Source organism: Antechinus flavipes, chromosome 1, assembly GCF_016432865.1.
Source record: "Antechinus flavipes isolate AdamAnt ecotype Samford, QLD, Australia chromosome 1, AdamAnt_v2, whole genome shotgun sequence".
Lineage (NCBI taxonomy): Eukaryota > Metazoa > Chordata > Mammalia > Dasyuromorphia > Dasyuridae > Antechinus > Antechinus flavipes.
This window is the reverse complement of record NC_067398.1, coordinates 484,618,714-484,636,000: the sequence shown is the minus strand read 5'-3', so window position 1 is coordinate 484,636,000 and position 17,287 is coordinate 484,618,714. Positions and strand designations below refer to the sequence as shown.

The 17,287-nt window shown below is 30.9% G+C and overlaps 1 protein-coding gene across 2 annotated transcripts in view; it reads right to left on the bottom strand.

The window, feature by feature from the left end:
* The window catches only part of LOC127543921 (desmocollin-2-like), a 57,361-nt gene that overhangs the window by 27,708 nt on the left and 12,366 nt on the right, over positions 1-17,287 (bottom strand). For both annotated transcript variants that reach the window (XM_051970295.1, XM_051970296.1), the window contains exons 2-7: positions 13,363-13,447; positions 11,892-12,091; positions 9,796-9,915; positions 9,100-9,255; positions 4,552-4,696; positions 2,167-2,333 (exon numbers count right to left, since the gene is read on the bottom strand). In XM_051970295.1, the coding sequence (XP_051826255.1) occupies positions 2,167-2,333; positions 4,552-4,696; positions 9,100-9,255; positions 9,796-9,915; positions 11,892-12,091; positions 13,363-13,447 (873 nt within the window). The remainder of the gene's footprint in view (positions 1-2,166; positions 2,334-4,551; positions 4,697-9,099; positions 9,256-9,795; positions 9,916-11,891; positions 12,092-13,362; positions 13,448-17,287) is intronic.

Below are 17,287 nucleotides of genomic sequence, written 5' to 3'. Positions count from 1 at the left end.
AACTATTTTGTAGTATAATTTGAGATGTGGCACTTGTAAACCCTCTTTGTTTCCATTTCGTTTCATTATTTGTTTGAAGTTCCTCACCTTTTTGTTTCTCCAAATGAACTTCATTACTATTTTTCACTAAGTTATAGATACATAAAATTTTCTCATTTTAAGGAAATCATTTATTCTTATTTTGAAATTTTCTTTTTTAAAGAAAACACAAAACTAAAATAGATGTCCATGGATTAGGGAATAGCTAAACAAATTATGGAATAGCAATATAATGGAATATTATTGTATTACAATAAATTACAAGGCACAGGTTAGAACACCAAACTTGGAGTCAAGAAAATTTAACTTCTTAAATTCATATCTGGCCTTGGATACTTAATAGTTGTGTGACCTTGAGCAAGTCACTTAACCTATTTGCTTCAGTTACACATCTATAAAATGAGCTTGAGAAGGAAATGGCTTGTATCTTTGCTTAAAAAAAATGGAATCATAAAGAATCTGACATGACTGAAAAACAACTATCAGCAACATAAAAAATGATGAGTATGATCTTTACAGTAAAGTATGGAAAGATTTCCACACTGATGCAGTGAAATAAGCAGAACAACAACAACAACAACAACAACAACAACAAAAACCCTAGGAAAACAATTTAAATGGAACAATAGCACAAAACAAAATTATAAAAATTATAAAATTATTTAAAAAACAATCATGGCCTAAAAGAAGTGAGAAGACTTTCCATCTCTTTTCCTTTCCAAAGGAAGGAGACTCCACAGATATGTACACTATATATATTTTCAGATTTTTTTTAATATATTGGTTAGTTTTGCTAATTCTTTCTCTTCCTCTTTTTCTATAAAAATATTTTTGTTATATATAAGATAGCAAAATAAAAGAGGAGTAATAACAGGAAAATTTAAACACAAAAAAGATTTTATTAAAAAATAAAAATAAAAGTCACAAAAAGGTTTTTTTTACCAGAACTCAAACACTTTACCTTTAGCAGTCTTCTTGTTCTGTACAATATTCCTCTCAAGAAATTTGGTTGCCATATTGTACCATTATCAAGACTGTAATCAACACAAACCTTCAGATCCTTCTCAAATACCTGTCTAGCTATCTTATGAAGTTGTAATCAAAATACAAAATTTTACATTTATCTTGATTAAATTACATCTTACTATATTATATTCAATGCTATCCATCAGGCTATTTTTTTTTTGAGAGGGAAAAGTTATTCAATGTATTAGCTAGTCCTCCCAATACTATGTTATTCACAAATATGGAGAGTATTGTTTTTTCATATAAGAAAGCCTAATTGGATGAGAAGGGAGAAAAGAACAGATACTTCTCCTCTTCATTCTTCTCCTCATCATCATCATCTTTTCTTTCTCTAAGGAGATCTTAACTCTGTGAAAAGAAGAAATTATTCTTTCTCTCCACTATAATGCCAGAACATTACAATATAAAGAGTGTTTAATATTTTGTTGAATAAATTATTATTGTTTTACTTCTGATCATTTATAGATTGGAAAAATGTATATTGTGATCTAAGGGTTGAGCAATAAAAATAATAACAATAACAACGACAACAACATTACCCTTACATTAAAATATGCTACATGTATTCTGAATTCTACTTTCAAGATGAACAATCAGTATATGCTGGTCCATCATCCACATTTGCCCTTTCAGTCCATTTTGTGACCAACAACACATTTTTTAAGCCAGATTATGGAGGCTAAGAGTATGGACTGTAGTTATGCATGAACCAAAGCAAACTGACCTACATAACTTCAGTTTCAACTAAACCCAAGGGAAATAACATATCGATACACAGGAAAAAATCAAAATAACAATTTCAAGAATGCTTTTAATGAGCAGTACCAATCTTCTTGGCCCTTATTACTTTTCATTGTTCTTCCATCTTTGGTAACTATATTATATTCCTTTCTCTTAATGGTATATCACATTTTATTAAAATAAAGTAATAAATAAAATATGAAAATCATAAAATATGTCATCTCATTACAACATCTTTTACATGATCTGACTCTTTGACTAGAATTTTTCCCCACATTTCAGCTAAAAGGCATTTCTCCAAATTGGAATCATATTTAATAATATTTTTCAGTCAAATGTGACATAGCAAGTAGGTATTACCTCTCTGTCCAGCTGATGTGATATTGTGGTGATCACACCTGAAACAGGATGCACTGCAAATAATTTAGGAGATGGTGGTTGTTGATCTATAATGGAGTACTTCAGGCGTGTGTGCATTGTATCAGGTTCATCTCTATCTGTGGCAGATACCTTCCCCACTACAGTACCTATACATTTGGAAGTAGGAAAAAAAAAAAATCCTCTTCAGTCTCCACAAAAATATAACCTTATATCTCTCATCTATATGGTTTTATCCCAAATAAGGTAACTTCAAATTAATATTACTTTACCTTAACACTGTTCAAATATTTTTTATACAACTACATTATAAATTCTCAAAATCTTGCTGGAACACATTGGACAGATGGCTTACTATTTCTATGGAATCTACTATTCCTTTAATACCATTTGACATAACATTAAGTTTTCATAGAATCAAATCGTACTATTAGGGAGAGCCAATCTATATTCTGAAAATTTGTGAGAATATTAGCAAAAATCTGAGAAATAATTCTGAAGGGAAAGAACTTCAAACATTTTAATAGTATTTTCCTAAAAATGGATAGGATGGATTTCTATATTAGGAAACTCACTCCATTTTTGTAAGTTAGTACTTCAATTTATACTATTACAGAATTTATTAAATCACTAAGAGCTTAAGAAACCAGCATGTGTCTGAGATAAAACTTAAGCTAAGGTGTTATAGGCACAAAGTCAATTATCTATGTCATGGTGCCAATTACAACTAATATAAGATATATTTTTTAAAAGCCACCAATTATCAGTTAACAACTACACAATGAACAATGACAGCACATTCTATTTTATTCACAATTCAAAATATTATTCTATTGATTTCCAAAACTATATCTTATCTACAATTTTATATGTCAAGGAGTGACGACTTGAACTATGTGATAATCTTCAAAGAATACATATTTTCTCTTATTAATAAATTTGGCAGGAATTTGGGAGGAAAGAATTAGAAATTTAAAAGATGCCCATCACCTGAAGGGAAGATGGACAAGTTGTGGTATATAATTGTAATGCAATATTATTGTGCTATAAGAAATAATAAACAAGATGGTTTCAGAAAAACCTTGGAAATCTTACACAAACTGACACACACAGTGAAATGAATAAAACCAAGATGTTTACATTAAAACAATACAGTAATGATGATCACCTGTGAATAACTTAGCTACTCTAATGAATATATTGATCCACAATTATAAAGGATTCATGATAAAATATGCTAATCACCTCCAGATAGAGAACTGATGAATTGTGAGTACAGATTGAAGAATATATTTTTTTACTTTTCTTATTTTTTTAAATAGTGCTAATATAGAAATATAATTTTCATGACTTCAGGTGAATATGAATATGTTATCACTTGTTTTCTCAAGGAGTGGAAAAAGGACTAGAGGACAGAGAGAATTTGAAACTTAAAATGTAAAAATGAATGTTAGAAAATTTTTATTTCTTTATTGTTTTCTTTATTCTTAATTTCTTTATTTATTCTTTAGATAGTAAAAAGGGCAGAGAAAATGCACTAAGCAGGAAGGGTAAATTCTATTTAAAGACACCTCTTGCTAAATTGTCAAGATAATTAAGTTAGCAGATAGAAAACACACATAAATAACAGTTAAAGTATATATTTGGGATTTTTATTTAATTAGTGATTTAGATCAACCTGATTTAGCCTGATCATCTCTTTTTTTTTTTTTTCTTGTAGGGGCTAAAAGACACCAGCAACAACATGAAGAAATGAGAGAAGCAAGGATTTGTGTAAAGAGGAAGTTGTATGTACTTAAACATATTTAACATGTATTGGACTGCCTGCCATCTAGGGGAGGGGATGGGGGAAAGGAGGGGAAAAGTTGGAACAGAAGGTTTTGTAAGGGTCAGTGTTGAAAAATTACCTATGCATATGTTTTGTAAATAAAAAGCTATAATTTTTTTAAAGATATATAGGATTTTAAGGAAAATGTCAAAAAAAAAAAGAGGAAGTTGTATGGTCAAGATTAAAAAACTCATGGCTGTTGTCTTAAAAGGAATTCTTTTAGGAGGCTTCCACCAAATGCCAAGTGAAAAAGCATAATTTAATGCAGCACCAAATCAATAAGAAACTTGATCACTCAAAATAACATTTAAACAATTTTCAAGGGGTAGCTAGGTAGGGCAGTGGATAGAGCCCCAACCCTGAAGTCAGGAGGACCTGAGTTCAAATCTGACCTCAGACACTTAACACCTCCTAGCTGTGTGACCCTAGGCAACTCACATAACCCCAATTGCCTTAGCAAATAATAATAATAAAATAAAAATTAAACAACATTCAAACAGAGCAAATTTACTATTAATTATTATTGATGATGTGCTTACCGACTCTAGAGCCTTCAAGAATCTCAAAATTATAAACTGTTTCTGTGAACATTGGATAGTTGTCATTTTCATCTTCAATTTTGATAGTAAGTGGTAAAGGAGAATCTGAATAATATCCATCTGGAGTGGAAGCATAAGCTACTATCTATAAAAAAGAAAAAGGTTAAAATATAACAACGAACCAAATTTGGAGATGTTGTCTCCACTTTCCTTACTAAATCCTTTTCATCACAACAAAGCACAACTAACAGAACATAAAATTCAAAGTGGCATTATATCAACCACAATAAGAGATATCACGCTATATTTAGAAAGTGTTGTACTTCAAATATAAACTGGAAATTCAGAGGGGTAAGCCAGGGCTAGTATAGTAGGATGAGGAATGACATTCGAGTTAGGGAACTCTACTGCTATTTTAAGTTCTGCCCATACTTAGCTATGTTGTACTGGCTAAATCAATTGAACATGAGTTCACCTGCTCTATTTCCTATGAGTTCCTTTATATAATATACCTTGAAATCCTTATGATATAAACAAATTTCAAATAAAATATATCTTTTAAAATTGAGAAGAAAGTAGAAATAATATAAAGAGAATGAACACAAAACTCAGAAAACACAGTTTTCAGTATTTTGGAGTTGTTTACTAACATGGACATTGACCCTATTTTATCTCATAACAGTCTTGGCAAAACCAAAGTGAAAGAGCGATAGATATTTATCCAAATTGACAGTCATGTTCAGATACTGCAACAAAAAATATCTGACAGGAATATTATCAAGGAAACTTCTCAACTGATCAGAAATTCCTAAACCTAAAGCAGCAGGAGCAACTCAGTTTATTAGTTGGGGATGATAGGAAAGACAGACAGTATACAAAGGCATAAAGCAACTAGTTTTTAAATTAAGAACAAGAAACATAAGACTTTGTTTTAATATATTGCAAAAAAAATCACACAATCATCTAAAATGAGACCAGGAAGGGGAAAGAAGGGAAAAGGAAATTTAAAAAGGCAATGCCATATAAGGTTTCCCACTTAAAGATTCCGATATTCCCTTATAGATTCCCAGTCTCTACAATTCTACTCCATAGAGATTTCTAAATATTTCTTTTAGTTCTGATAAATTGTCCTGGGTAGGTCACATCTTCTGATTTGATTTGCATAATCCTCCCCAAACAATTATCAAAAGTTCCCCCCCAAAACATATTCAAAATGCAAACCCTCATCATTTGGAGGCTTGCTCAGTTAAAACAACTCCAAACTTCTCACAATAGACCTCCACATGATCTTCCTAATATCTTTGGTCCTAGTCAAGAATGAAGGATAAATAACAATCTGAGTATTAACTGCCCCACCTAGCCTTAATCACTTACTGGGTGTTGCCTCAGTCAAACCTGTTAAAGACCTTAGTTCAATAATGCCACTGCATCCAGGATCTCCAGTCATCCCTATCTACATCTTGCCACTAGACCCAGATGGCTGGGGAGGAGAGCGAGTTTGGTGACTGCACAGCAGCCACTTCACTTAAATACAATTCATTTGCAAGTTAAAACATCACCTTCCTGAGGTCATTGGAACCCTACCGATTCTCTAAATACTTTCTCCCTTTAACGTATTCAAAGAAATTCTGCTCTTTATTTTTAAAGGACAGAGAAAATATTTGCAACTGATCTTCAATTCTAATATATACCTGACTTGACACACAACTTATAGACTGCCTTTTAGATATTGTCTCACCTTGAGCAGGATGCTCAGTAAAAACTAGAAAGGCTTAAAGAAGCAGATACAAAGTGAAAAGTTATATGTACAAAGTAACAGCAATATTGTAAGATGATCAGAAATTCTCAGCAATACAATGATCCAATACCCCTGCAATGAAAAATGCTGTCCATCCCCAGAGAAAGACTGATGGTGTCTTAATACAGATTGAAGCATATTTTTTAACATTATTTTTCTTGAGGTTTTTTTTTAAACTATGTTTTCTTTTACAACATGACTATTATGGAAATGTTTTGCATGACTACACATTTATAACTTATATCAAATTATTTGATTTCTCAATGGGAGAAAGAAAAGTAAAGGAGAGATTTGAAATTCAAATTTTAAAAATGAATGTTAAAAATTGTTTTTATATGTAACCAGGGGAAAATAAAATACCAAATAAATTTTATTTTAAAAAAAATTGACTGACTATAAGGACTGATCTCTAAATGATAAGATAAAAAGGAAAAACCCTCAATCCTAATTTGATTATTACTATAACAGAAAATAGTTGTTTCTCTTGGTAGGAGAGGGGAGAAAAGGAAAGAAAAAATCTGGAACTCAGAATTTAAAAAGAAAAATAAATATATAATATGTAAGTATACATACACACATATAATGAAAATAAATAAATAACAATTTAAAAAAAAAAGAAATACCATATCATCTTAAAAAAAAAAAAAAACTTTCAAAGGACCAACAAAAAGTCAAACTCCTTAACCTCATATTTAAGGGCCTGTACAATATGGACTCCAAGCTTCCTTCCCAAGTTTATATTTTATGTTTTCTATGTTCTAGTCAAATTAGGTGACAAATTATCAAACTAGATATTTGCCAAACTTGGATTAATCTCCAACTTCTACCATGACTATTTTCCATATCCTTCTGTGAAATTCTTTCCATGGTTAAAGGCTAAATTCAAAAAACCTCCTGCATGAAGCCTTCCTAACCTTTTCTTATCCTTACTCCAAAACTCATTTTCTTTCTACTCTGCATTTTGCTCTGTATTATATTTATTTATATTCCTTCTGTTAAAAGAACAATGTCTAATTTTACTCACCTCTCTACAATTCACTTTGATTTATTGAATTTCTGTTGTTGCTAAATATCTTTTTCCATGCAATAACTTCTTTAACTTTTCCAAAACTATTTTATTTTGCTTGAAGAATATAGTCTTTTTGATTCTCATGATATGTTAAAATTAGAGTGTATTTTATAATTATTATTTGCCTTATTTTCCTATAACCATTTTTAATTACCTTCATTTTAAATACTTAACTTTTCCTCTAATACTCACTATTAAATAATTGAGTAGTAAATATCTTAAGTTTTACCTTTCTTATGAGGAAGTTTGATGTGTTATATAATAGATGGTTTCAAAATCAAAATATTTTCTTTGCTAGAGTATTATCTTCATTTCATGATTTTTTTTAATATGAAGGACAAATAATATTGATATTGCTGCTAGAATTCAAATTGTGTTGTAGTTTTGCAATTAGAGAAATTGTACTGGTGTTTGAAAATGCTTTTTAAGATGTAGAAGAACTATTCTAAATTGAATGGGCTTCCTCAAGACTTACTCAGTTCCTTTTTACTGAAGTCTTCAACCAAAGGAAAGGATGAATGTCCATTTAAAGAGTGTAGGTTTTTTTTTTGTTTCATTGTTTAAAAATTTTAGTAGTTATTTTACTTTCCAAAAAATGCAAGGATAGTTTTCAACATTCACCTTTGCAACTGCATTCCAAAAATTTTCTCCATCTCCTCCCTCTTTCTCCTCCCCAGGAGAACAACCCTTGAAGACTATTTTATTAAAGAGTTAATTCCTGCCACCTCAGAACCTTTGAAATAAATTTTATAATAGGAGGGTAAGGATATTAAACAAATAATAAATTTCATTTCTAAAGCTATCAAATGCTAAATTAAATGAATTCTTAGTCTTTGTATTGAAACTGAAAGGTGGTTATAATTACTCAAATCATAACATTTCTTTGATTATAATTTAGTCCATTCATCAATATTTCATAACAACTCGTGATAAACATTTAGTAGCCTAACAAAGCTGACTTGATTCTAGTTTTATAAACAAATTTATCAGGTAAAGTTTAAAGTTCTATCATCTCACAAATTGAACAGTGAACTAAGCTGTTATCTCAAAGAACTTTCTTTCAAATGAGCATAAGTACAATTTTCTTCAGCTTCTCTCTTCATTTTGTTTTTAGAATTCTACATAGATTTTTTTCCCCAGTTCTTCAATCACTATTATTGCCTTTCTCAGGCTTTTTTTCCAAATATTATTCAGATTGTTAATTTCAGATCTCTACTTTTTCTATAGAAAATAAGAGAAAATGTAGTCCTACACACAACTCTTTTTAATCACATACAAATTAACTTCTCAATTTAAATATGGTCAGATAATAGCTTCAAAGCTATAAAGAAGTCTAACATTTTCATTTTACAATTGAAGAAATTAAGACCTAGGATAATGTTATGCTTTTTTTCTAAATTACATGAAAATTGAATTAGAGAATTAGGAATTAAACTCAAGTCTTTAGATGCTAAATACATTTTTTTTTGGACTATGCAATTTGACCTTCCTAAAGGTGAGGCAATTGTCAGTAGGTACAAATTTCCTATGAGAAATACTATATTTGAATATTAAGACCCATTCAGAGCATAATATATCAAAAAGCCACAGTGAGAGGAAACAACATCAAAAAGATTCAGTCAATTCTGAGCAACCAACAAAATGATCCAAAAATATTCTCATTAATTATTTAAACTCATACCTCAAAAGCCTCATATGTCTCACGATCTACAGGACCAGTACAAAATAAATTCCCAGTATCTTTCTCTATATAAAACAAATTGAGAGGTTTTTGATCAACTCCAGGTCCACTGATGGAGTAATAAACAGTATATTTCTGGGCTGAATCAGATTGGATCTACAAAGAAAGTAAATAAATTTTTAGAGAAGGTCAAAATTTATAACAAATTAGTTTTTTCAATAAATTTTAAATGTACATGTTTATATGCTTATGCAATGGGAAAGAGATAATTTTTAAAATATAATAAAATACATATTGGTACTTTAAATATATAAAACATAGTAACAGAGGAGAAAGTTAATAAATGAGTCCTTGATTAAAAAAAAAAAAAAGCAGAAGACATGAAATATAACTCCCAATGTTGTAAAACATTGTTAAAAAATGATAAATGTGGGGCAACTAAGTGGCACAATAGAGCACCAGCCCTGAAATCAGGAGGACCTGAGTTCAAATCTGGTTTCAGACACTTAACACGTTCTAGCTGTGTGATCCTGGGCAAGTCTCTGCCTCAACAACAACAACAGCAACAAAAAAGATAACTGTATTCAGATTCATTTTTAAATATCTTAATTGAACAGCTACTAAAAATGGAAGCTTTGTAAATCAAAGGGTAAGAGTTTTTATGTATGTGTGTGTATACATATATTTGAACTCTACCTGTTGAAGAAATAAAGGGAAAGGGCCCAAGGAATTCTCTTGCATCGAACATGGAATAGGAGCCCATCTTCTCTTGGCACGTCTGAGAATTGTTTCTTTTACTTGTCTTTTGTTCAGTTTCTAGTTTTAAAAGAAAAGGGAAAAACAGTGACATTTGGTTTCCTAAGCATCCAAAATCCGTAAATCCAAATCCTCAAATAATGAGGACTGAAATAGAAATTAAATAGTGAGGTATTAAAGGAGTTAAAATCAGTCTTTTTAAAAATTTGACTAATGTTGTCACTAAAAAAAAGGCTTACAAATATTCATCATCTTAACCTTTATCATAGCAATCATCTTCTTGTAATTATATCATCTTCTCTCAGATAGTAATCTCCAATTGTAATCATCTTCTCTTATAAAATAGCCTTCACCAAAATGTGGAAGTACTAAGCATAGAACTAGGGAGCTGAAAAGGTCCTCTTAGCTGAGACTGTCATTTTTACAACTTCTTGGGTTTCAGAAAATCCCAATTAAAATTTCCCATGTGAAATAAGTTTTAAGGACTACTTGAAGTTAAGAAGGAATAAATTGTACTTCCTCTCAAGATTAATTACCTTTAGTTCTACAGAATAAGGAGTCAGTATGTAAATATTTTTACCTTACACTTGAATATTTTTAATCCTTTTTTTGGGGGGGGCTGAATTGGAATTGACTGAATTTATAAAGAAAACCACCTTTTATCCATAGAGCTCAAAAAGAGTCTTTTTTTTCCAAGGGAACAAGCTTTCCCTGAATAATAGGTTAAAGAATATACTCTTGGTAGAGATAAGATTTAGACTCTAAATGTTATTTCTCTCATTATAAAACAGGAATATAATCACTTTAATTCTATCAGTTTATCTTGCATAAAGAAGTTGTTAATCTTCTTTCTATTTATCACATTATGCCTTTTAATACAACTATTTTTATAGATGAGTTATTATCCTATCTAAATAACTTGCTTGAGAACAGGTTTGGCAGGACAATGGGTCTGAGGTGAGGCATAGGATATCTTTAGTAGGGATGCAAAGCTAATGATTGCCTGTCATTAGCAGATCAAGACCAAAATAGTCCTAAAAGACAATGTAACGGCACTCTGAGGCACAATCTGTTTCTGTGACCCTTTGTGCCTTGTATTTTAAAGGCTTCTTTTCAAGGAGCTGGTCTCCCTAAATGATACACCATATTATAAACAAAAGTTATGAGATAAAAACTCAAGGTGGCCAAGAACAATACCAGATCAAGCAAAAAGTGTTTATTAAGCACCTACTATATACCAAGAACCAAGATAAGTTCAAGGAATATAAAGAAAGGTGAGAAAAAAAACAAGACCCTGTTCTTAAGAAGCATACATTCTAACAGGAAAGACAATATGCAAACAACTGTGTACAAACAAGATACAGGGAAACTTGGAGGTAATCTAGGAAGGAATGTTAGTATTAAAGGGTACTAGGAAAGGTTCACTGTAGAAAATAGAATTTTAACAAAGATTAAAAGAAAGCCAGAGAAATCAGTAGGCATTGCATTTGAGGAACAGAAAAAAAAAAGTGCCATTGAATCATAGAGTAGGTAAGAGAATAAGACATAAAAAGGCTGTAAAACAAAGAAGAAGCAGATTTTGAAGGTCTTAAAAGCCAAACAAAGGTTTTTTGATCATGGAGGCTACAGGGAGCCATTAGAAATTATTGAAAAAAGAATAAGTGTAAGAAATAACATGACCAGATGGGTCTTTAGGAAGAACACTTTGATAAGTGAGTAGAAAATGTGTTGGAGTATGAAGAAACAAGGCAGGGAAAACAACCAGAGGCTATTTCAATAAATAATGAAAGCCTAGACCAGGTAGGTATTAGTGTCATCAGAAAGCAGGGAGTAGATACTAGAGAAATTGTCAAGGTAGACTTTGTGTCCAAAAGGATGCTTAGATCTTATTATCATGTTAATGATGTATATGATGACGACAAATTTAAAAATGAAGCAATAACAGGATGTTTTAATTATCCTTCAGTTTGGTGGAGAGGTATAGTTTTAAAAGATACTAGTTTTTTAAATAAAATGTTATTATACTTTTTAAATACCTTCTTTTGATGTTCCAATGTAACGTTTATTTCCTTTTGTTTCCAATTCTGAGTATTTACAAGATATATGATAAAAGATCTCTTCCCTGAAGACAACAAAAGTGTCCTTGTTGGATATATTGAACCATTTTCTACAATTCCAAAGTCAGTATCACCTGACTGAATAAGGTTTGCAGACTTGAAGCATTCTTCCAGATTAACTGTATGAAAAAAAATTCATGATAATATGAAAATAGAAAAAAAATTCTATAGAAATCCAAGTGACTTTTCAATGAATAATAAACAGGGAAGGAAAAATCTAGTCACATTAAAATCATCAAATGTTCCTACTAATTTTTTTAAAAATCATTTACAAGTAATTTTTAAATGAATGCATTTTTTAAAAAGGATCCAAAATACACTTCTTTGAGTAGACACTGATTAGCCTTTTACATATATTTAAAATGCCCTTTTAAAATGTTTTTGTAAAGGTAAATTCTCATTTAAGGACAAATATTTAAATTATAAGTTGGCATGTGACTTGAAAATATGATTTCCTTGAGGAAATCACATTTCTTAAAAAAAAAATAGCACATAATCTATAAGAGATACCATTCTATTACTAGGACTTAAGCTAATAACATAGAGCAGCTAGGTTATACATTAAATAGGGTGCTAATCCTTAAATCAGAAGGATCTGAATTCACATCCAGCCTCAAAAACTTAATGAGCAAGTCACTTAATCTTGTTTGTCTTGATTTCACCATATGTAAAGAGAACTGGAGAAGAAAATAGCAAACTACTCCCATATCTTTGCCAAGAAAACCCAATATGCAGACACAAAGAGTAGAAAATGACTAATTGACTATACAAGAAAAAGAGTTACACACATTCTTACTGAGACAAAAGAAAATATACAAAACTCAAACAAAAACCCAACAACAACATGCCTAAACTAGGAAAAATTGTCAAATAAAAGAGGGAGTACCAGATAGAGCATTAAACCATTTTAATAAAATTCTGATGAGTGCATGGGCTTCTCCAAACTAGCACCAAGGCCCAAAATAGATTACAAACCTTCAGACTACAATGATACCTTTCACCGCTAGGTCTATAAAATTTCCCTCCTCTCCCCTGAGTCCCTGACTCCCCTGGAGTCAATCCTCTTCATGTAGCTGTATCACTGGAATCCACTTTTTAATTGGAAATATTAACAAGTAATTATAGAAATACAAAGATTACAAGAATTTAAAAGGAAAACTGAAAAAAAAAATCACAACCAGAAGCAAAACCACAGACCAAGATTTAAAAATATAAAACTCAATAAAATGAAGAGTAAAGGCATATTCAAGATTATTTTGACTTCTGTCTACTTCTAAATGACATTGAAAACAGTCAAGGTAAATAATTTTGTGGTTGTTCACATTTTCCAATAAGGGCTTAAAGAACAGAGTCTAAATTGAAATTTACAAAATATTCTGCCATATCTTACCTCTGCCAATAATTTCTTTAGCTTCTAATTCAATAGGCACATAGAAAGTAACATCCTTACAGGCTTCACAAGGAAAATTCAGGACCTAGAAAGAAAACCAAAACTTATTTGAGGTAAGTTTCCTTTACATAAAATTGTTATTTTAAGTTGTTCACAAGAAAATTTTTCAATTTAACATATAAACTTAAATGCCTTTAGTAAAACATAATGAAATATAATATACTTGAATAACAAATCTGAACAATATTTTATCTAATTAATTTAACTTAATGTGAAGTTATAGTGTCAGTTTGGGCTCTTAAACTGCACTGTAATATAATACATCACACACATGCACACACAAAACTACACACAATCACACATAATAAGCACAAATTTTGTTTGGAGAGAGAGAAAGGAAGAGGATATATCAGAGTAGTCACCATGTGAGAAATAGATGGACATGTGAAATATTACAGAGGTTTATTTAAAAAGAGTTGACAAATGGTTAGAAATATATAGAATGGAGAGAGTAAAAGAATGATTACAAAATTCCAAACATAGATGAATGAAAGGATGATGGTGTTTAAGAAACAGAGGAATTCAAAAAGGAATGAGTTTCGTAGGAAAGATGATTCATCATCTACTGGATTCATTAGACATGAATCCAAATGACTATTTTAAAACATTCAGATTCATCGATAGAACTACTAGAAAAAACATTCTGCCATCAACTTTCTGCAAAATGTCAAGCAAGTTGATTAATGACTCTAATCCTCTTACTTCACATGTAAAATAATCCCTTCTATCTCTAAAATTCTATGAGCCAAAAATGTAAGTATCTGAAGTCAATTTAAAAGATTTGTTGCCCCCCTCCCCCCCCCAAAAAAAAAAAAGCAAAAGAACCTTTTAAGTAAAGATATAATTCAAAGTATAACTATAGGGCAGCAAGGTAGCATAGTGAATAAAGTGTCTGACTTGAAGTCAGGAGGATTCCTCTTCCTGAGTTCAAATCTAGCCTCAGACACTTAACTATGTATGTGATCCCAGGCAAGTCATTTAGCCCTATTTGCCTCAGTTTCTTCATCGTAAAATTAACTGGAAAAAGAAATGGCAAACTATTCCAGTATCTTTGCCAACAACAATAACAACAATATAATACAAAGTAACCACTTTAGGGAGGATTCTACAATCTGGCCACTAAATTATGTGTTTTGTATATATGTGTGTTTTTCTTTCAAAGATCAGAGAGCCTTATTGCTCTTTTATCTCTCTCTTCCATTCCCTACAAATACGCATCCACAAAATTTTATGAGAGTGTACTGATGCTTTTTAAAGGTCTCAAAATAGAAAAAAGGTAAGATCTTCTGTATTAAAGTTTTCACTGCTGTGAAAACAGATTATTTTTACAAAATACAAAATTTATAAAATTGAATGATAGTGACTATATTACAAAAATAATGTGATAAACAGTTATCACCTTTATTGCATTTAAAATATGATTTGATTTATATATAATTTTTAAAAATCATATCAAATGAAATTAATAAGCTCTATGATATACATGTTTTATATATTCTTATATATATGTGTGTGTGTATTTATATATAACACAAATTATATCAAATCCCCTAAATAATAATTGATTTCATTCTACTACATTTTAATTATATTTCTTTGTATTAATTCAACTCTTCCCATAATTTATAATGCATAATGTGAATATTCTTTTGAACTGTTATAAATTTTAAAAATTTATACAATTTAAAGATAAAGTTAGACTCTCCACAGAGAATCAATGTGTATTTTCTAAAATAAATACTATTTTTAATGGAAGGCTTGGAGTATAAAGTGAAGACTATTTTGCATGATTAAATCAAAGTTGAATTGAATCACACATGAAAACATGCAAACCTAAGTTTTCCTTGCTCCAATGCCAATGACCTATCCCTTATAATGGGAAGTATCAAACACAACACTCCCAGTTAAATAAGCCAGATGGATGTGTCTTTGGGAAATATTTAACAAAATAAATAAAAATACAATAGAATACAAATAATATTACTATGTGGTTTTCTAAGTCAACATGCAGCCCAGATAGTATGCTTTCTTTTTGAGTTTGATACCACTGCCCTATACCACAAAATTTACAAAGGATGATCATTATTAGTGGAAACAAAAACAAGGTCAGGATACTTAAAGCCTCATACACTAGTGGCTTATGAAAATGCTAAAGACAACAAAAATGACCTTTCAGCTTTGTTAAAAACAAGATGAAGATCTAAAAAGGAATATGTCTCATACTTGCCCTGAATTAGAAGGTAATCACAGATGAAAGTAAATTTAAACAAATCCCATTTTGTTCTTGATTTCTCTACCAAAGAGAACAATCTTCAGATAGCAAAAATGGAATAAAATCAAGACCAAGGATAAATAAGAAAATAATTTAAAAGGGGAGAAGGGGAAGGGAACAGCCATTTATTAATTCCCTACTATGTGCCAGACATTGTGTTGTGTTTTATTATCTTATTTCATCCTCACAACCAACCTAGAAGGTAAGAACTATTATCCCCATTTTATAATTGAGATGTCTGAGGCAGAATTCGAATCAAGGTCTTCCTGATTCTAGACTTAGTGCTTTATCCACCATGCTACCTAAGGTCTTAACTGTTCTTAATAAATTCCAGTTATCTGGCCAAGACAAACTAAATCCCAGGGTACTAAGAAAATTTATGAAAATGATTGTCAAAGAACTATCTATGACCTATATTCAGAAAAAAGAGGAGAGGTTGTATGAGTAGAGAGACAATTTTCAAAAGGAGGAAAAAGGTATTCACTTCAAAGTGGGGGATGAGGTGTTTAATGCTTATTTCTGAGGAAATTCTAACAGAGGTTTCTAAAACTATAAATTATACTTAGGATGGCGTTCACCACTACGAACTGGGAATGGGTCTATTACAGCAAGTAAACATGGGAAATGGTACACATGCTATGAGACATGGTGACTATATTGAACTATTTTCCTCAGCATTTTTCTTTCTATTTAAACTTTGTTAGAAAGGAAAGCTTGTTGTATAAAGAAAGTAGAGCATTTCAGCATTAATGTAATATATTTTCAAAAAAAGCAGAGATTAAAAAAAATGAAATTGAGGCAAAAAAGAGAGCCAACTATGCCAGAGTAGCGTCATTTCCTTTTCTAATAACATCAGTAGTCCAGAAATCAAATTAATTCCAAGAATATGGTAAATATGAATTTAAGCAAAGTAGTTAGGAAGTGTTGTTCTAGATGTTCTTCTTGACCTTTCTGCAGCATCTAACACTGTTGAACAACATTATCAATTGGATATTCTTCTCTGGGTAATTGTGACACTGCACTCTTTTGGTTCTCTCCTATCTATCTGATCATTCATTCTTAGTATCCCTTGCTAAATTTTCACCCATGGGACACCCACTAACTAAAGGTGGTTTCCAATGTTGTCTTGGGTCTTCCACTTTATATACTTTAACTTGATGATCTCATTGGCTCCCATGAGTCTGTTATCATCTCCCTGTAGATAACTTTCAAATCTATATAGTCAGTCCAAGGGTCTCCTGAACTCTAGGCCCATTCACAACACAAACTACCTACTGGACATTTCACAACAGACAATCTACCTGCTCATCAATGTATGTGAGAAAATTTACCATCTTCTGAACTTCTAAGAGAACCATCTTCATCCCAGGTAAATAGATTTATGAACTCAATGACATCCTTAATTTATCACTCATCCCATATATCCAGTACATTGCTAAATGTTCTATTTCTATCTCCATGTTCCATTCTCTATATCCAATGCCCTAGTTTGGGTCATTATGATCTGCCAAATGGTCTACTGTAACAGCCTTCTATCTGGTCTTTCAAAAGTTTCTTCCTATTCTAGTCTATTCACAACACAATTGCCAAAGT